This window comes from Ictalurus furcatus, chromosome 12, assembly GCF_023375685.1.
Source record: "Ictalurus furcatus strain D&B chromosome 12, Billie_1.0, whole genome shotgun sequence".
Lineage (NCBI taxonomy): Eukaryota > Metazoa > Chordata > Actinopteri > Siluriformes > Ictaluridae > Ictalurus > Ictalurus furcatus.
In genome coordinates this window covers 2029601-2052270 of record NC_071266.1, presented here as the reverse complement: position 1 = coordinate 2052270, position 22670 = coordinate 2029601, and the positions used below count along the sequence as shown (strand labels likewise).

Sequence of the window (22670 nt, the reverse complement as noted above, 5' to 3'; positions counted from 1 at the left end):
AAACATCAATACATCCTCAGGTCATCAAGAAAATAACAATTTCTGCTCTGTCAACATCAACATTGGGCCAGGCGACTGTGAGTGGTTTGCAGTCCCTGAGCCATACTGGGGGGTAATGAGTGAGTTCTGTGAAAAGAACAATGTCAACTTCCTGATGGGTTCATGGTGGCCAAACCTGGAAGATATGTATGAGGCCAATGTTCCGGTGTACCGATTTATCCAGCGACCCGGAGACCTGGTTTGGATCAACACAGGCACAGTACACTGGGTCCAGGCCATCGGCTGGTGCAATAACATCTCCTGGAATGTGGGCCCTCTTACTGGTATGTGTATTGAGTGCTATTAAATGTATTTTCTGCCTTATAGCATAAATGTGCATCTTCATGCTTGAATGGGATGAAAGGCTTTGTGGTATAAATCATCCATAATAGTGCTTGATACATGTCAAGCCTTCACAAGTGAGAGAACATGGGCAGTGGTGGCTTAACAGTTAAGGCTCTGGGTTACTGATTAGAAGGTTGGGGATTTAAACCCCAGCCCTCTCTGCTCCAGGGGTGCTGTATCATGGCTAACCCTCTAACTTCCTAACAAACTGGGATATGCAAAGAAAAGAATTTCACTCTGCTCTAATGTATATGTTCTCCACAGCACATCAGTACAAATTAGCTGTGGAACGATACGAGTGGAACAAACTCCAGACTGTCAAGTCAGCAGTTCCAATGGTGCATCTCTCCTGGAACATGGCAAGGAACATCAAAGTGTCTGACCATAAGCTCTTTGAGATGATCAAGTGAGTATTTTGAATTCATTTCCATTGACAGGTGATCCATACTATACCCATGCTGTTTTTCGTGACCAAAGAGCGGGTGGAGCTGCAAAGAGTGCTGACCACTGATTGGTCAAAGGCAGTTGTCATCATCTAATTTGTCACAGGATGTTTGAACTAGTAACAATGCTACTGTCCCATCTTATAGAAAAGAGTGACAATCTTGTTAGGACAGGCCTTTTGAATTATGTTGTTCTAATTTACTTTTCCCTTATTTTCCTTTAAGATGCATACATACATGTACCTATGTACACACAGTCCCCTCTGAAAGTATTGGAACAGTGAGGCCAATACAGTTTTTGCTGTTTTGCAATACACTGAAGACATTTGGGTTTGAGATTAAAATATAATATGAGATTATAGATCAGAACTATTTAAACTTCCATTTCCTGATCTTTACATCTAGATGTGTTAAACAACTTGGTACATGTCACCTTTGGGGGCAGACCACTCAATTGTTAGGTGATCCAAATTATTGGAACATACAGTCTTAAAGTAACACTTAATATTTGCTTGCTTGAGATAACTAAATCAAGCCGGCGGCCAGTGACATCACCACACAGTTGCATTCTTCTTTTGCATTCTTTTTTCCAGGCTTTTATTGCAGCTTCTTTCACTGGTTGTTTGTTTTGGAGGGTTTCTCTCTTCAGTCTCCTATTCAGGAGGTGAAATGCATGCTCAATTGGATTAAGGTCTGGTGAATTACTAGGTCAATCTAAAATGTTACACTTTTTCCCCTGATGAAGTCCTTTGTTGTGTTGGCAGTGTGTGTTGGGTCATTGTATTGCTGCTTGAAGAAGTTCCTCCCAGTTAGATTGGATGCATTTCTCCTGTAAATTGGAGGACAGAATGTTTCTGTAGACTCTGAATTCATTCTGCTGCTACCACCTTGTGGGTGGCTGTGGCTCAGGTGGTAGAGTGAGTTGTCCACTAATCGGTTCGATTCCCGGCCAACATGACTCCACATGCTGAAGTGTGCTTGGGCAAGACACTGAACCTCAAGTTGCTCCCGATGGCAAGCTAGTTCCTTGCATGGCAGCTCTGCTACCGTTGGGGTGTGTGTGTGTGTGAAAGGGTGAAGGAGAATCAGTGTAAAGCGTTTTGGAACCTCTAAGGTTAAAAAAGTGCTATGTAAGTGCAGACCAGACCATTACCACCTAAAGTTACATCATCAATAAAGATTAGTGAGTCCAGAAGGAGCCATGCAAGCCCAAATCATCACAGTATCAACTGTAACCTGCATCAAATTCAAGGCCTTGATGCTCACATACAAGACCTTGCCTGGAACAGCACCCCTCTACCTCAACACTCTCCTTGCGCAACCTGTGATCAGTTAACAACCGAATCATGGTAGTGCCTACTCAGTGAGGCATGAGGTCCCTTTCCAGAACCATCAAACCGACTGTCCCTCATTGGTGAAATTAACTTCTGGACAGCAGAATCTGTCCCTTTCTTCAAAAAACGGCTAAAGACCAGCCTCTTCTGTAAGCACTTAACTAACCCCTAACTTGTCCCCTGGATCCCCCACCGCCTTAATAAAAAAAGAAATAATAATCTGACTTATACTGGCTCTTTCACCTCTTTTCATTGCACTGAAAGAATATTGGAAAAAGAAAAAAAATGTATCCTCAAATCTTTAGTTTGGGTGAGCCTGTGGCCATGATAGCCTCAGATTCCCGTTCTTGGCTGACAGTTGTGGAGCCCAATGTGGTTGTCTGCTTTTGTAGCCCATCCACCTCAAGATTTGATTTTTTAAATTAAATTGTTGTTGGTTTTCCTTATACATGATATAACACGCTCAATACAAACAGGAGTTAACACGACAGGCACAGTACAAAAAGAAATGAGATGTGATGCACAAGATGGATAGGTTGAAAGACACCCTACAAAATACAAACAAACATGGATCTAATATCATTCCTCCTTTGAAGTGACAATCTTAATAAAGGTCTTCCAAATGTCTACAGTATATGTGCATGATTTCCATTTAGTTTTGCTAACATTTTTTCATATGAGCCGCTCTCAGTCATTGATTCAAACCACATTCTAAATGTAGGCGGTATCTTTCCAGCATCTAAGTATCTGTCGCACTGCTGTGACCTACAGTAACAAGGGGCAAGACATTGTTTTTTATCTGAGGAATCTCAGTTTTATCTCCTAAAAGACATACCCTTGATGAAAGTGGAAGGTCGTATCCCAACCCTCTCCCAAGATATTTAAAAAAAAAGACAGAATCTTTGTACATTCCCAGAAAGCATGAATTTACGTTCCAGTTTCTTCTTTAAAGTTCCAGCAATTATTATTGTTCAAACTACCAATTTTATAAAGCTGAACTGTGTAAAACCTTTATATTTTTATTAATATTGGATAAATTTACCTCTTGTGTCCTTTATATACAGTCCCCTCAGAAATGGCTTTGGAACAGCAAGGCCAGTTAATTTGTTTTTGCTGTAGACTAAAAATATTGGGGTGTGAGAACAAAAAAAATAATATTCAAAGGAATTTCAGCCTTTATTTCCTAGTATTATATGTAGATGTGTTAAATAACAAAACATTAGACATTTTGTATCAGCCCACCCAGTGTGTAGGTGAGCAAAAATATTGGACCATGTGACTGACAGTTGTTTCTTGTTACCCAGGTGTGTCCTGTTAGATTGATTGTTTAAACAATAAATAGCTCTGAACATCTACTCTTGGTTTCAGCCTTCAGTTTCACCTGTGAAGACTGCGTTTGTTGTTAAAAAGGATAAGCCAATATGAAGATCAGAGAGCTGTCTATGGGAGAAAAGCAAACCATTTTAAAGCTGAGAAAAGAGGGAAAATCAATCAGACGCATTGCGCATTCATTGGCCAATACAACAATTTGGAATATCCTGAAAAAGAATGAAACCACTCGTGTACTGTGCAACAGACACCAAATGGGTAAGCCAAGGAGAACAACAGCAGCTGATGACAGAAACATTGTGAGAACTGTGAAGAAAAACCCCAAAACCTCAGTCAGTGACATCACCAACAACCTCCACAGGGCTGGGGTGAAGGTATCACAAAGACAATGACTCAAAAAACACTGCCAACTCAACAAAGGATCTTATCAGGGGGAAAAAGTGCAAGGTTTTAGACTGGCCAAGTCCGTCACCAGACCTTAACCCAGTTGGGCATGCATTTCACCTCCTGAAGAGGAGACTGAAGGGAGAAACGCTTTTAAAACCAACAACAATTGAAAAAGGCTGTGGTAAAAGCCTGGAAAAGTATAAGAAAAGAAGAAACCAACAATTTGATGATGTCAGTGAGTCAAAGGCTTAATGCAGTTATTGCAAGTAAGGGATATGCAACCAAATCTTAAGTATTATTTACGTTCATTTACTTCCTATACTTTTGCCTAAAAATTGGGTGGTCTGATACAAAAGGTTTCATGTTGTATGTTGTTTAACACAACTAGATCCTAAACTCCCATCTCGTATCCATCTTTTGACCTCAAACCCAAATGTCTTTGGTGTATATCACAAACAAATTAATTGGCCTTGCTGTTCCAATAGTTTCCCAGGGGACGGTACCTCCCATTGTTGGATAGAACACTATTCCATCTATCCATATCCATATCACTATTAAAATCTCTTTGCCAAATCAGTCTCAGGTTTTCACAGTCCCTGAAAATCCTTATACACATATGATGAAAATTAGATGGCTTCTGAAGAGGCCTTGGTAATTTGCAAAGCTCTTCTAAAACATTCTTTTCTTGCTCAGTGCAAACCGATGCCTTCAAACATTGTCTAATCATAAATATTTCCAAAAATGATACCAGCCTTCTAAATGAAAAATTTCTACTAAATTGTTAAGATAATTGTAAGATAAAAGCCTGTCACTACTAAATGACTAAAGTCCTTTAGAGTAAATATTCTGCTTCTAAACCATTCTCCCCAAAACAGAGGCTTTTCCCCAACTTTAATATATGTATTATTCCATACTAAAGAGTAGTGTTGACACATGAGAAATCCAACACTTTTTGTGGATGGCCTTCCACACCTCCCTAGAATGAAGCAACATTGATTCGTCATATGTTGTTGTTCTCCCTCCAGTATTTGTGACGGAGCCTGTATAGCTCGAAAAGGGAATGCAAGTTGTTGTTCCTTTAGTACCCAGTCTAGAGCCAAATAATGTTCACCCCAGTGTCTAGTGAGCTTAGATATTTCAAATGCTATTTGTTCTACATTTGGTAATGCTAAACCACTTTTATCTCTAGGTAAACACAATTTATTTACTCCGATCTTGGGTCTTTTACCTTTCCATAAAACATTATATCGTTTAAATATCTGATGTGGCATGGTTACAGGAACCATCCCAGATAAATAATTAAACTGCGGCGCAGCCAATATCTTTGTTGTATTAATCTTATTTAATTTGGAATATGATTCAATCACAATAAGGAGTACTGGTAAAGAGTATGCATGGTCCTAAACTAATAGTAATATGTCATAAGCATATAACAGCAGTTTATGTTCTCTTTCCCCTGCAAATACACAGTTAATTCTCGTGTCTTCTCTAATCTTTGATGCAAGTGGTTTCAGAACCAATGTAAAGATTAATGGACTAAGAGAACATCCTTGGCAGGAAGACCTAGATAGATTAAAAAAAGATTAAGTCAGTCCAGTAGTTATTACTGCTGCTTTAGGATTGGAATATAAAATTGTACACTTCACAAAACCTGGGCCAAATCCGAATTTATCCAAGGTTGCAAAAAGAAATCCCCATTCCACCCTATCAAAGTATTTTTCTACATCAAGCAATATTGCAGCAATTGGATCTAGATTAGATTGATTCATCAACATAAGATGAAGCCCACCTGATCTCTATGTATAATATTAGGTAGAATGCCCACTAATCATGAGGCTAAAAACTTTAACACTTTTAGGTCTACGTTTAATAAACTAATTGGTCGGAAATTAGCAGGATCCACCCACCTCTTCCAGGGTTTGGTATAAGTGATTTTAAGGCTTCGTTAAAACTGTCAGGCAATGTATTACTCTCAAGTACCTCTGAATATACCTCAGTTAATATTGGGGTTAACTCAACAACATATTTTCTAATACTCTACTGGAAATCCATCAGAGCATGGATTTCCATCAGAGCAGAGAGTGATTTCCAAATTTCAAAGACATTATAACCTCTTCTTGAGTTATCAGTGCTTTCAGTGAGTCTCGTTCATTAGAGGATAAGGTAGGTAATATGATATTGTCACGTTTCAAGGTTGATGCGGAAGCAATTGCAGATTTTCAAGCAGTTTATTAAACAAACAAACAACAAAACTAAGACAACTTGGCATAATACTGTGGCAAAAACTAAACATAAACTAACAAGATCAAAACACGGTAACATGGAACATGGTAGTCTAAGACAAACGTAAGACCCAGAAGCAGTGCAAACAATGGCTATATATAAGTGTGCTTGTTAACAGAAACGTGATCCAGGTGCAGGTGGTCATGTGACATGTTGTAGTACAGTGCAGTGGCTGATGGGAACTGAAGTCCAGAGTTACCTCCTTGATATATGACAAATATTAGACAAAAAGCATTTCAACTCATCCTGACTATAACTGGAGCCTGATGCATATAATTTGGAATTAAAAACTAGAGATGCACCAATACTAAATTTCTCAGCCGATACAGATAACCAATTATTCAGAGAGATATTGCCCTTGAGCTAGCGCTGTAGCATGCAGCGTGCTTGGAGACCCGAAGCACGAGCTCAAAGCAGGGGCCGATGCGCAAGCTCTTAGGGAACGCATGCTTTTGGGTCTTCAGTGACATTGACTTTTTTACTTTCTACAGGTGCTTTTGTTATTGTTTTTTTCCTGTCTCCGCCCCTGTATTGTCATTGGTTGTTTCCCGTAGGTGTGTCAACATTGTTCTCAACTGTCTTTTGTTTCACCCCTGATTACGTTTGTCATTTAAACCCCTTGTGTCTCTTTGCACTTTGCGAAGTAGTAGTGTTATCCCTGTACCAAGTGATTATACCCTGTTCCTCATTTTGTTTCATGTTCGTTGATCTTGTTCTCGTTTCTCGTTCTCAATTATAGCCTTGCCCAGTTTATGCCTGTTTGCCAATCGCCTGACACTTTGCCTGTTCCTTGACCTCGCTATTGTCTCGTGATTTGTATTTGTTTGCCTTCCTCTCTCAAATAAAAGTCTTTATTTCACTTGCATCCATCCTAACCTCCATTACGTAAAATACGTGACAGAACACCTCACCTTGGATGCAGCAGGAAGACGGAGGAGACGTCACACTAAGGACACCGAGCAAACCATCCCAGTTTTGGATTCAATCCAGTTTCCTCAGTGGACTGTTACAGGACTCCCAGATCGGTATAATGGGTTTTATGGCTATCCTGAATATTTCTTGTTGATTGCCAGATCTATTTTTCAAGCCTAGCGGACCCCAAGCCCAGTGAGAAGCAATGGCTAAGGTTCATGTTGTCCTGGTTTTTTGGCTCAGCCCGCCAGTGGGCGCAGCATCTAGTGGCCATGGGATCCAGGGGACTTGAGACTGTAACTCAGTTTGTGGGACTATTCGTGATGGTGTTCGGCAGTCCAGAATCCAGGGCCGTCCTGGACGATCTTTTGGGGGAGGCCTGCCTCACAGATAAACCTGACTTGCCGTTCACTACCTATTATGAGCAGGCAAACTGGGTGACCTCCTCCCCAAAGCTCCTGCCTAAGACCCACTATGTGGTCTCCTCTGCCAAGCTCCAGACAGAGGTCAACATGGCGACCTCATCTCCAGAGCACGAACCTGAGACCCACGAGGTGGTCTCACCTGCCGAATTTCTGCCTGAGCCAAGTTTCTGTCCGAGGTCAAAAAGAGGGCCTCTCAAGCCAAGTTTCTGTCCGAGGTCGAAGAGATGGCCTCTCAAGCCAAGTTCCTGTCTGAGGTCGAAGAGATGACCTCTCAAGCCAAGTTTCTGTCCGAGGTCGAAGAGATGGCCTCTCAAGCCAAGTTCCTGTCTGAGGTCGAAGAGACGACCTCTCAAGCCAAGTTCCTGTCCGAGGTCAAAGAGACGACCTCTCAAGCCAAGTTCCTGTCCGAGGTCGAAGAGACGACCTCCCAAGACACGTTGTGTCATGATTTCCCCTCAAGCTAGCGCTGTAGCATGTGAGCTCTTAGCGAACGCACGCTTTGGGTCTTCAGTGACAATGACTTTGTTTACTTTCTACAAATACATGACAGATATCGGCTGATACCGATAGTTCTGCCTTTTATGTCTTCTTTTAAATTAATAATAATTAATTCCACAATTCTGAAGGAAATGGAAATTAAAATTTTATTTTCTCCATTTCAACAAGTTGTTTCACAGTAACTGGTCTCATAAACAGAAAACACATTACTCTAACAGGAACACATTAACTTAATTCTGAAGATTAAACTAAGATTTCTTAACTTATTGAATGTTATTAATTCATATTAACATTGACTGAATTCTTAAAAACCTCCTGTTAGGCTCACGTTCACTCACCACAAACAATTTCTTCATCATTGACATCAAACTGGTAATGTATAATATAAACTTTTTTAGATATTAACATTAACTGGATATGAAATACACTACAAATGTATTTTTCTGTGCAATATATACTTTTTTTTATATACTTTTTTCATTTAAATCTTTCAATTGTGTACTGGCCCTTTAATTCTGTGCGAGCAGCATGGCAAATTAATATTTCTTAAATTAGACTCGACGTGAAACTCCCGCTTCACTTCTGCTCACTTCCGGTGTAAACTTTTTAGCAGTGCAGAGCTTATAGTGCTTACAAACTGCAGTTATGTCATCATTCCACACAAGAGACATCATCTTTACACACAACTTGAAATCGATGTGTTTTCCAGCCCTCTTTTGATTACAGGATATAATCGGCCCTGATCATCGGATGTTTTTGATTGCATGAAAAATAGCCTTTATACATCGGTGCATCTCTAATAAAAACCCCAAAATATTCTGACAAATATTAATTTGTCAGTAGTAAGCACCCTATGTCTATCAATGAGGTTTCCCAGCAATTTCCCCACTTGATTTTGATTTTGATTGTTCTTCAATCAAAATAATGCATACTCTACTTTCTTATTAAAGAGTTCATGCAAATCAAGTTTTAGTTTACATAGCTCTTTACATTTCAAATCCATGAAACTTTCTGCTTGAACTTTTCTAAGCACTTTTCCTTTTTCTTTCTACTGGCATAAGCAATACTTGAACTTAAACAATACCCCTTGACATATGCTTTAGAGGCATCCCATACTGTTGCAAATCTCTGAGTTGACCCACTATTAAATAAAAAAAAAAAATCTTAATATCTTCCTGCACCTCCCTCTTTTCTTATGATTTTTCACATCTAGTTTCAACTCCACATGTGCACGATCTGTCAATGCTATGGCCCCATTGTACAATCAAAAACAATTAATAATTAACGAGTTGGAGATCAGAATATAATAAATTCTTGAGAAGGTCTTGTGGCAGATTGAAAAGAATACATATACTTTATATATATATATATATATATATATATATATATATATATATATAATATAATATAATATCTATCTCATGGATTAACCAGTCTTCAAATCAAAGTCCATTATCATCTTTGAGAATGTGAATAGCGGCCGTACAGAGCCACCCCACCACGCCCATGTGCTACTCTTTACAGGGGCCTAATGGGTGATAACTCTGACGTGTGTGCCGTATTTCATGAGTTTTTGAGCATGTTAAGGTCCCCCAAAGCCACCGAAACCTTGAAATAATAAAAATTATAATAATAATAAAAACAAGAGGTCCCTCTGTCACAGGGGGACGAAGGATCCTCGCACTGACGTGCAAATTGAACCGGGTTAAACCGCACAACGGGGCAGAGGTGGAGACATGATGAATGGTGTGGGGGCAAATTGTAATGGTGAAGATTGACATGAGGCCCTGGTGAACAAGAAGCTGGTGCCTTAGTTTCACAGTGAGCTTTTGAATTAAATGGCTATTGTAGAATTAACACTGAGGATATTGCTCATAGATTTGTTATTATATTAGTAAAGTTAGGGGAATTAAATATCTTGGCAGGCAAGACTGCGTTACAGAAATGTATTAATGGCATGAGAGCTTTGCCAGTAACTTCTTCTGATGTGACTTATTTTGATCTGATACATCCTAACAAACAAGGTGAACACACATAAATACACATGACTATGAATATTGTGTTTATTGAATATTGTGTAAAATATTGTGTATCAACAAGTGTCTCTGTGCATTTTTGGGTGTGCACAACTTTTATTGTCATGCACACCCAAAAATGCACAGAGACACTTGTTGATACACACGTTATCACACAATAGCTGATCTTAGGGCCAATGTAGTGGAATACTTGAGATACAGTTTTGTAGGTGAACTTATGCTCCACAGGAGGCTCACATGAAATGAAATGTCAATAATTTTTTAACTATACTCCAGTAAAGTGAATGTTTACAAAGGAGATGTTTGTGTAATCAAGATCCAGCATGTTCACCCCCCTTGTTGCACAGTTGTGACTTCTGCTTGGTTGGAATGAAAACCTGCACACCGGTCCTTTCCAGATAAGATTGGACACCCCTGCTTTAGAGCATGGTGCCAAAGACACATATCGGATTTCCTAATGATATGCCAAGTCGTTCGTAAAATACAGTATTTTATGACTATTGAATCGGGAGAAATCAGAGGAAAAAATAATGTAATTTTTAGGACTCACTGTTCAAAAGTTATTAACATAAATGTGAGTACCTATTTGGGCAGTTGGTGGTGCTAGAGGTTTTAAGGTAGAGACTCCAAAATTGCTATGGTTAATGTTGAGACTGTCCTCTATATGTCTGCCAATTTTCCTAACTTTCCTGTAAACATTTCTATGTCCTGCCATAGACTCGAGCGGACGTAAAATAATAATAATAATAAGAAGAAAATTAATGAAAACAATAGGGGTCAAGCCCTAAGGAATCCTTAGGAAACAATATTAAAATTAAAGCTGCGATGAACTGGTCCTCACACCCGTTTGCACGTTGGGGCTGCTCTGGCAGGGGAATGCCATTCCATTTTATTAGCACTTTTTAACACTTGTATGTTTTTAGGAGTGTATCACGATGTAAAACATGTAATTTCCTGTTGACAGCAGGTGGCACTATGACTATAACTGAATATTGGCATGTAGATCTCTTCAGGCCGGAATTACTATAAAACGTATGAAGTTTGGTGCAGATTGAACATTGTACGTTTGAGTTATTGTAAAACATGTCGGTTCATATTACCAGCAGGTTGCGCTATGAATATAACTAAACATTGGCATGTAGATGTCCACAGGCCAGGATTGATATCAAATGTGTAGTTTGAAGCAGATTGAACATTGTATGCTTGAGTTGTAACAACTTCCTGTTTAATAGCAGTAATAGCACGCTTTAGCACTTACCTAAGTGTTTCTAGCATGTTGTTACCATGTTTAGAATTTGCTTGCATATTTTTATATATTTCTAGGAATACATTAGTGTAAATAAATTAGTGTCTGAGTTAGTGTAAAATATGCCAGTCCATGTTGTCAGCAGGTAGCGTTATGACTATAACTGAATATTGGTATGTAGGAAGCTTCAGGCCAGGTTTTGTACGAAACATGTGAAGTTTGGTGCAGATAGAACATTGTATGTCTGAGATAGTGTAAAACAAGACACTTCTTGTTGCCAGCAGGTGGTGGTATAATGATGAATGAATATTGGTATGTAGATGTCTTCAGGGCAGGATTAGTATCAAATATGTGAAGTTTGGTGCAGATTGAACATTATGTCTGAGTTAGTGTAAAACATGCCAGTCCATGTTGGCAGCAGGTGGCGTTATGACTATAACTGAACACTGGCATGTAGATGTCTTCAGGCTGGGACTTTTATCAAACTTGTGAAGTTTGGAGCAGAATGGACATTGTATGCTTGACTTATAACAACTTCCTTTTTCCTGGTGAAACATCGAAATTTGTGAGACCGCCACGCCATGCAGCGAAAACTCAAAAGCTTCACAATTTAGCATCATCAGGGCCTTTAAATGAGACTGGCTGAATATGATGTTGACCTCATGAAATCTCTAGGAGTACGAGGCCTGGAAATGGCAAAATCTGCGCAAACATTTTAGAGAAAAGTCAAAATGGCTGTCTTCCTGTTGACTTTAGGGCATGAGTTCAGGAGACTTTTTTGAATGTTTTGGTAGATTACACATGTATGCCGAATTTTGTACATGTAAGTGAAATGTAGCGCGAGGAGCACATCGTTGAAATTTTGTAGGTGGTGCTATTGAGGAATTTTGCCACACTCCATTCTAAAATCTGTATCAGATGTAAATGTCTTCTGCTTTTGAGGGGTATGCAAAGTTTCATGAGTTTTCGAGCATATTTAGGCTTCAAAAATGTGATTAGTTTCACATCGAAATTTGTGAGACCTCCATGGACACGCCCTTCAGCGACAACTCAAAAGCTTCGCAATTTAGCATCGCCAAGGTGTTTAGATTACACTGACCGAATATGATGTTGATCGGATGAAATCTCTAGGAGGAGTTTGTTAAAATATGTGGCCTGGAAATGGTTGTTGCCAGTAGGTGGCGCTATGACTACAACTGATTATTGGCATGTAGCTGTCTTCAGGCCGGGACTTTTATCAAACCTGTGAAGTTTGGAGCTGAATGGACAGTCTATGTTTGAGTTAGAACAACTTCCTTTTTCATGGCAAAACATTGAGATTTGTGAGACTGCCATGCCCATGCCATGCAGTGAAAACTCAAAAACTTCGCAATTTAGCATCGTCAATGCCTTAAGATGAGACTGACCAAATATGATGCCGATCTGATGAAAGCTCTGGGAGGAGTACGTTAAAGTTCGAGGCCTGGAAATGTCAAAAAACGAAGCAAAAATCTAAGAGAAAAATCAAAATGGCTGACTTCCTGTTGAGTTTAGGGTATGGGTTCAAGAGACCTTTTCGTACGTATTGGCATCTTACACATGTTTACCGAATTTCGTACATGTAGGGGAAATGTAGCGCGAGGCGCACATTGGTGAAATTTTGTAGGTGGCGCTATCGAGCCATTTTAGCACATCTAAGTTAAATGACCAAATAAATGTATAAATTGTCCATACTTTAATAAGTGTGCCAAATATCGAGCATTCCATTGGTGTCGAATGTGCATTTAAAACGTAAGGGGTGCTATAGAGCCTATGAGGCACAACTGTGATAAAATGCAACATCACATCAATTAATGTCGTAAGACAAATGCATATCCAAAGTTTCCTGGATTTTCAGCCATGTTAAGTCTCTCAAAACACCGCGGGAAACTTTGAAAATCCAGCATTTCATCCAACATGGCCGACTTCCTGTTGGGCGGAGTCAAATACAACCATGTGAACTTTGTCACACTTGATGAGAGCAATGACTATGGTAAATCTCGTGCACATTGGAGCAACTTCATCCCGACCATTGCCTGCATTCGGGGGTGCTATGGAGCTCCTCGACCACGCCCATGCCCTATGGAAATATTACATTTTCACCGGTTCTGACACGTCTGCCAAGTTTCGTGAGTTTTCGTGTATGTTTAGGCCCTTAAAATCACATGAATGCATGAAGAAAAATAATAATAATAATAACAATTAAAGCTGCAAGCAGCGATGAAATGGCCCTCGCGCCCGGATGCACATTGGGTCTGCTCTGCCAGGGGCACTTCGTTCCATTTTTTTAGCACTTTTTCGCATTTATATGTTGTTAGGAGTGTATCATGATGTAAAACATGTAATTTCCTGTTGCCAGCAGGTGGCGCTATGACTATAACTGAATAATGGCATGTAGATATCTTCAGGCCAGAATTAGTATAAAACTTGTATGTTGTTAGGAGTGTGTCACGATGTAAAATGTATCATTTCCTGTTGCCAGCAAGTGGCGCTATGACTATAACTCAATATTATTGACTATGACTATAACTCAATATATCACACCATGCAGCGAAAACGTCTGGGTCCTGTTCCCTGAGAAGGGAATGAGACGTTGCGTTTAGCATAACACTATGGGAGTGCCTCTCGCGCATGACCGGCATATGAAGCTTGTGTAAAATCACGCCTATTTATAGGCCTGCCATGATCAGGTGACGTGGCAGTTAAGCGCGTCGCATGATATAATTATGGCACCTGTGAACCGCACCATCAGCCTCTGTTATCTGAAGCGAATTCACAGGCCCTGGTATGACAAAGCTACACAACATCTCGTTCCCTTCTCAGGGAGCAGGGTTACCCCATACGTTCCCTTTCAAAGAAAACTTTGACGTTGCGTTTAGCATAACACTATGGGAACGAGAATACCCACTCCGTCATACCAAGGGTACGGCCTGTTCAAAAAGACCCAAGCCTGAGGGTCACTGCAAGACACTCGAGCCCGGGGTGGAATGAATATCCAGGCTGTAATAACGAATGAATGTGTGTGGCGTAGACCACCCTGCAGCAGCAACGTCGAAGTTCCCTTTGAAAGGGAACTTTGAAAATCCAACATTTCATCCAACATGACCGACTTCCTGTTGGGTGGAGTCAGATACAACCATGTGAACTTTGTCGCACTTGATGAGAGCAATGACTATGGTAAATCTAGTGCACATCAGAGCAACTTCATCCCGACCATTGCTTGCATTCTGGGGCGCTATGGAGCTCCTCGACGACGCCCATGCCCTATGGAACTATTACATTTTCACCGGTTCTGACGCGTCTGCCAAGTTTCATGAGTTTTCGGGTATGTTTAGGCCCTTAAAGTCACACGAATGCATAAAAAAAAAATAATAATAATAAACACCGTCTAAACAATAGTTCCCTCCAGTGCATGCGCCCTCTGGTGTCCACTGGACGCCCGGCACCTTCGGTACTCGGGCCCTAATAATAATAAACACTGGGAAAATAATGGTGGACACCGGCGGCGCGGCACCGTCGGTGCTCAGGCCCTAATAATAATAAACGGTGCAGATCCAATAGGGCGTCACACCAGCGGTGCTTGAGCCCTAATAATAATAATTAACGGAGAAGATCCAATAGGGTTTCGTGCCAGCGGTGCTCAGGCCCTAATAAACGGAGCCGATCCAATAGGGCTTCGCACCAGCGGTGCGCGGGCCCTAATAATATATGGAGCAGATTCAATAGGGCTTCGTACCAGCAGTGATCGGGCCCTAATAATAATAAACGGAGCAGATCCAATAAGGCTTCGCACCAGCGGTGCTCGGGCCCTAATAAACGGAGCCGATCCAATAGGGCTTCGCACCACCGGTGCTCAGGTCCTAATAATAATAATAATAATAATAAACGGAGCAGATCCAATAGGGTGTCACACCAGTGGTGCTCGGGTCCTAATAAACAGAGCAGATCCAATAGTATTTAATAGAGACTTCCAATAGTGGCACCAGCTGGCTGCAGTAAATGTGGCATATTCAAATGATTTTGACATAGTTCTTTTATATTTACCCACTATAACTGCACATTGCCCGCCATGCACAGTTGCCCTAAAGCCACCGAAGTGGTGGTGGCACCCAGGGCTTGGGCCCGTCATCGCTGCTTGCAGCTATATTAATTTTTTTTCAATGTTTCCGGGGCTTTGGGGGCCCTTAACATGCTCGAAAACTCATGAAATTCTGTAGTGTTTTTAGGATGATGTGCAGTGCCATTTCTTCTCCAAACATGGTGTGACAGCCAAAAAGTTCAATTTTGCTCTCGTCTGACCAGACTACACTCTCCCGGTATTTCATAGGCTTGTCCAAATGAGTTGTAGCATACTTTCCAAGTGAGCTCTTTCCAAGTGGTTGTTGGTTCTTGGGCTACTCTTCTGACTATTCTTCTGACTCCCTGATCAGAAATTTTGCGAGGAGCTCCTGTGCATGGCCGGTTGATGACACTTTATGTTGCTGGGATAATGGCCCCAATGGTGCTTACTGGCAAATTCTGAAGTTTTAAAATACGTCTGTATCTGATTCCATCAATATGTTTAGCAACAATAAGGATGTTGAGGTCTTGGGAGAGCTCTTTGCTTTTACCCATCATGAGATGTTTCTTGTGTGACACCTTGGTAACGAAAAGCCTTTTTATAGAACATCAATTTACTAACCCAGCTGATATTCATTTGCACAGATAAGAGGTATAATTATTTTATAACTACTTAGGGATTTCAGCTTGTTACTTGCCTTACCTTGCATTGGAGAACTGCTTTTTCTTAGCATATTCAATGCTGTTTTCCTGTGTCATTCCACTTTTACACATAACTTTATTTATGGACTTTAATGTTGTGAATTTAATGTTATGAACTTTAATGTTGTTTAATGTTTTTATATTTCCAGATTTCTTGAGTTAATACTGATGTCTGGTGAAAATTTAATGAGAATAGACTCATTGGGAATATATTTACTGAAAAAAATGTAGATGTGTCCAATGCACCGGTGTATCGGCCAATAATCCGTATCGGCCGATAAAGACTATTTATCCCGCTATCGGCCGATAGTTTAAAAACATCCGATGATCAGGGCCAATTATATCCTGTCAATCAAAAGAGGTTGGGATACCACATCGATTTTGTAAAGAAGATGTCTCTTGTGTGGAATGATGACAAAACTGCAGTTTATAAACTCTGTAATCTCTGCACTGCAGAATTTCACACCTGAAGTAGCAGCAGTGAAGCGTTTCGGCATCGAGTCTAATTAGACCACCACCCCTCCCCCACCACCCCCGCCCCACCACCCCCGCCCCACCACCCCCGCTGCTTGAGCTGAATTAAAGGGCCAGTACACCGTTGAAAGATTTAAATGAAGAGGAGTTGAAAAAAGGTATATATTGCACAGAAAAATATTTGTAGAGTAGTATATTTCATGTGTAGTTAATGAGTTTAAAAAAAAAGTTTATGTTAGGCCTATATATTACCAATTTGATGTCATTAGAATCAAAGTAGAAATGCCTTTGTTTGTGGTGAGTGAATGTGAGCCTAACAGGAGGTTTTTTAGAATTCAGTCACTTTATTCTGTTAATATGAATTAATAACATTCAGTAAGTTAAGAAATCCTACTTTAATCTTCAGAATTTAGTTAATGTGTTAATGTTAATTAGATTAATGTGTTTTCTGTTTATGAGACCAGTTACTGTGAAACAACTTGTTGAAATGGAGAGAATAAAGTTTTTATTTGCAGTTATTTCAGAATTGTGGCATTAATTATTATTAATTTAAAAGAAGGCATAAAAGGCAGAACTATCGGTTATCGTATCAGCCGATATCACTCTGAATAATTGGTTATCGGTATCAGCTGAGACATTTAGTATCGGTGCATCTCTTATATATATATATATAATGTGTGTGTATAAAACAATGTATGAATATGATAGTTACATAGACTTCTTTGTGTTACTTTGTGTTTCATAATAAACTAGATCTTTTGCATAAAAATTGCATAAAAATCCTTCTTCTTGCATAGAACTTGCTTGTTCTTGCTCCAGTGACTCCACCCAATCTTGAACTCTGGCCCAGTTATCCCGAGACCCTCAGATAGGATATTTAGTACATACTTGTTCATTTTGCAGCCTGCCTCTTTTCCCTCTTTAAGGCCGATTATTTTACATTCCATCTGCTCGTTTTCTAAATCCTCTCAGTATCACCAGTTAAGTGGTTTAATACATCTTCCACATGCAAGATGCGATTTTTTCCAGTCTAGCATGTATGGAGCTAATCGCATCTGTAGTATTCTTTAGTGTTTGCTTTGATAGTAATCACATCACTTGCCACCCCATGCAAAGTAGCGTTCATTTTACTAATTTCAGCAAAAGGATTTTTCATATTTTGTTTTTGGTTACTTGACTCTGGCGATGGTGGGTTGTTAGCTTCAGTGCTCATTGTTTTAAGGCATGTCTGCGCCCTTCGAATTGATTGCCTGGAAGAGGTCATGCCGTTGTTTGTTGATCATTTTTAGGTAAAAAAAAAAAAAATCTAATTATCCACAGAATTTTGATTCAATTTGCGAAGTAAATACGTATTAAATAATCTATCAAACGTTGGGTACTTGAAGCCTTACACTAGCGTGCTGCCATTTCCCAGCTTGCCATCACGTGACTCCTAGGTTTGATGTTTTGTGTATGCTGAGATGTTTTTCTGCTCACCACAGTTGTAAAGAGTGATTATTGGAGTTACTATGTCCTTCCTGGCAGCTCAAACCATCTGGCCATTTTCCTCTGACCTCTTTTATCAACAAGGAGATCAGCAGTTTCTAAAACACTAAAACCAGCCATCTGGTACCAACATCCATGCCACTATCAAAGTCACAGAGATTAAATTTTTTCTTAAATCTAATGTTTGATGTGAACATTACCTGAAGTACTTGACCTGTATCGGCATGATTTTTTGCATTGCACTGCTGCCACATGATTGGCTGAAATGTGTGTATTAGAAATGGAGTGGTGCAGGAATGAGTCCTACAATCCGGAAACGAGTTAGCATTTTAGCATTTCCGGTTCCATGGTCCCAAAGTCAACAGGTTTTTTTATTGGGTTTTTTGGTTAAATGCCTGAAATAAGGTATGTGGTTAACACAAGCTCAAGGTATTTTCACATTTTATTCTATGACAAAATATATCAGTAATACCCCACTCATGGTTTTTTTTAAGCTTTTATGTTCTTGAATAAGAGCCTACAGTGGCTAAATGGGACTACAGTTGTCGGGGACATTAAACATCATCATGCCAAATAGGAAAACTCATCTACTACAGCCTCATTGTGTTTATACTCTCACTCTTGCAAACTATTCCAACTCAGACTTTCCAACCTGTAGATTCATCAATTTATAGTATTTTCCAGTTGTTGTGTTTTTTTAAATAAAGATTGAAAGAGTTCTCTGTAGCTTAGTGGTGGTTATGTTGAAGTCATGTGACCGTCATATAGTTTGTTTATAGCCTAACTTTAGCCACAACCCTGTTACTAAGCCAATTATTTATTATCTGGGGCTCACAATGAATTATGAAGAGTCTTACTACATGAATGATTATCAATATGAGGATAGCAAGAATGCAAAGGCTAGCTAGTAAACTGGTAGAGCACTTCCTGTCTATTAACATCTAGTGAAGGTATTTTGTATTTACATACTGTATATTACCTAATGTAGTATGTTTCCCCTAGAGCAGTAGTCAGGAACCTATGGCTTGCGAGCCTCATGTGGCTCTTTGACAAAAATCATGTGGCTCGACAAGTGTCATTATAAACTTGGACACATCACTAGAGATCAGTTTCCTACAGTAAATGCAAAGTAAATTGAAATTCCTTTGTTGTACAGCCTAGCAAAGTTAATGAAATGTCAGTTTACAATAATATATTTCAAGTTGTTTTGGTCAGTGTACGTATACAGTGCTGTGTACAAGTGTCATGAGACCCATCAATGGCAAACCACTTGTGTTTCTATGGTAACCTCTCACACTCAGATTCAAGCAGCTACCTAGCTTATCTGTGGAGATTTCGAAAAGAAAGAATTCAGGGGAGCATAAAAAATTTCAAAATGACTGGACTGAAACATATGCTTTTATTGAAAGCTCTGGTGTTCTGTTGTGTTTAATTCGCAAAGAACATGTTGCCTCGTTTAAAAAAATGTTAAGAGACATTTTGAAACCCATCATGCAGCTTTTTCAACAAAATACCCGGTGGGCGAAAGGAGTGCACGGAGCTCCAATGTAAACTGGAAGCCTGAATGCATTGGAGATTGTAAGACAAGGAAAACCTTTTACTGATGGAGTATATGTAAAGTCATGCATGTTGAGTATGGCAACTGAACTGTCTGCGGATTTTCCGAAAAAGGAGAAAATCATTCAGAAAATAAAATGTGCCCCTGTCAGCCCGAACAGTGCATAACCGCGCTGTCATGATGACACGTGAGAAAGTGAGGGAAAAGAGCATGGATATAACTTCAACAGATGTTTATTTTCTCTTGCGGTTGATGAGTCTACACACACACACACACACACACACACACACACACACACACACACACAGAGAGAAGAGGTTTTATGCTGCTCAGCTGGAAACTCAAAAGTGAAAGGCCTGCACAATTAATTCCATATTGCAAAGTTAACCATTGTTTGTTGCATATTGGTTTGTTTTTGAGTTGTCTCTGGACCTAAATAAAGTTGTTATTGAATGTTATTGAAAAACAGTGGTTTTTTTATATAATAGTAAAATATTAGTCTTTGCAATGGCTCTTTAAAAAAAAATGCATTAACCAAAAAGGAAAAAATGGCTCTTTTGTGAAAAATGGTTAGAGGGTCACAGTCTATCAATATCCTGAGGGAAACAGTGTTGTTTGAGAAGGGCTGGCCCAGGTTGTGTTGGCTCTGATGGCACCCTTGGTGAGATTTTAGATTGACCCCCACCACCACCACTACTGCGAAAAATAAAAACACTTATTTCTCAAATGAACTCGAATTTACTGTTATATAACATAAATAATGAAAAACATTATCATAAATATAAAGTAAATAATAATAATAATAAATAATAGTGAATCTGAGTAACAACCTGTTTCAAGTGTCCAAAATACAATGGCAAAAAAGCACAATAAAATATATATAACATTCGAGTAGTCACTTTTTTGTGCAAAAATTTGAGGACCTGTTCTGAATTTGTGAATTGTTTCAAAACTGCACATACCTGGAATTTTTTGCTGCATAGTCATCAATGATTGCATCAAAAGACAAATTTTGAGACGTATCATGTTTGATGCTGATCACTGTGAGTCCAGTGAAATGCTCTTGGGCCATGGTAGACTGTTTTAATCAGTTTGAGCTTTGAAAAGGTCTTCTCTGCAGCTGCCACAGTTACCAGAGATATCCTCAATGCTACCTACATGTTTGGGTAGATTTCTTGCAGTTGTTTTTCATGTAAAAAGTCAAGAATCTCCGTGGTGGACATGCTGGTTGATGGTAAGTCTGGGAAGCTGGGAAGAGATCAGACATAAGCTATACTCAAACACAAATAAAGAAATGCAAGCACACAAGTATGGAAGTATTTTGCGGACAGTTTTCAAAAGCAACTGCAAACTGTATTTGCAGATGTGCTTCCTATTTGTTGATGCAAAAATTGTGACATAATTCAAATGAAAATGCAAATCGTGTATTAGCATTTGCATTTCCATTTTGACGAACGTACAGTGTCTACTAAATTTCAAATGGAAACGCAAAGTCCATTTGCAACTGCATTTCCCATGTCTTACGAGTTATGATCCTGTCCTATTTAAATAGCAATAACCGTGTTTGCTATTTTGTATCCTCAGGGTCGTGTATGGAGCCTGCCAAAATCCCTTTGCATTTCCGATGCCTTGCACAGAAACCTGCCAATCAGTGTTGGGGTGGGTGTATACTATGGGTCGTGTTTGTAGTTGGAAGTAATTTCACTCACAATCGACAGCATTTTAGAGTGCCTTGGGGTCATACATAGCCATAAATAAAGCATCGGTAGTTTAAAGTTTTTGTTGGAATGTCATTTTAACTGTAACAAATTGCCCATAAAACTAGCCAGTTTCCCCAAGCAAGCATTAGCCTCATGAAAGTTGGCTTTCAAACACCACTTTTCAACACACGAATGTATTGTGTGGAATAACCAGCATGTTTTGCATAGAAACAGGGCTTTAACAAAAGATGTGTTGACAAGAATATCATTTTAATACATTTTTTTATTGGGGATCCACTTAGAAAAATTTCCCAAGGATAAGAGGTGTTGAATTTTCATGGGTAATTAATGGCATATCACTTCACCTTCTTCATTTTATAAAATCCTCAATATATTCACTGTTAAAGGAAGAACCATCTCAACTTGATAGGAGTATTTCTCGCAAGTGCAACAATAAACTTATTAGAAAAACTTTATGCAAGAGGTGTTGCTCCGAAATCTACGGTTTTATGGTTACAGATGTATCCTTCATAATCTTTAAATAAAGCATCGGCACAATTGTCTGTACAACACATTTTCCTTCTTGGCACTTGACTGTGACTGGCATTACATCCAAAAAATTTATCGTAAATTGAGGTTTTAATCGCAAGTTAGAATTCTAATATAGTATTTGTTGATCTGGCCTTTATTTTAAATCAAATTGTGTTGCACCACTTAATTTTAAACACAGATTAACAAATCCGGGATTAGAATTCTAACCTGTGATTCAAACCTCCATTTACGATTAATTTTTTCCACCATTATGGATTTGCTATTGATAACATTGCGGCAGTGCAAGCGGATTTCATAAATGTGGAAATGTCTGAATTCTCCACTATAACTAAATGCCAACAATGTAACTCTTTCACTTCCACTTGAGTGACTACAAAGGGCTCGTGAACTTTAAACTTTGAATTTTAAAAAATTCAACTGCCGTTATTAACCGCTCATTCGCATAACCGATTCAGGAATTGTGAAATTAAATCCAGGATTAAAGTGATGGTTTAAATGTAAGCCTGCTTATTTTTAAATAAGGTTTAAAGTTTGGTGCAACAGAATTATTAGATAAACCTTGATTTAATCTATATTTAAGCTTAATGCTTATTGGTGCAACCCACCCTTAAGAGTTTTTTGGTGAAGTGAAAGCAAGCAGGAATATAACTGAAATTAAAACAATATTATAGAAGCTTGGGGGCATGGTGACTTGTGGTTAGCAGCTCCGGGGTTGGGGGTTTGAATCCGGCCTCTGCCCTGTGTGCGTGGATTTTTGCATGTTCTCCTCTTGTTTCAGGGGTTTTCACCAGGTACACACACTGGTTTCCAAAGACATGCGTAAGCTGATTGACATTTCCTTATTG

General features: G+C 39.3%; 1 protein-coding gene across 4 annotated transcripts in view; it reads left to right on the top strand.

Annotated features, from left to right (window-relative positions):
- kdm6al (lysine (K)-specific demethylase 6A, like) overlaps positions 1-22670 on the top strand; it is a 200661-nt gene that overhangs the window by 138054 nt on the left and 39937 nt on the right. For all 4 annotated transcript variants that reach the window (XM_053637615.1, XM_053637613.1, XM_053637614.1 and 1 more), the window contains 2 exons: positions 21-323; positions 649-790. In XM_053637615.1, the coding sequence (XP_053493590.1) occupies positions 21-323; positions 649-790 (445 nt within the window). The remainder of the gene's footprint in view (positions 1-20; positions 324-648; positions 791-22670) is intronic.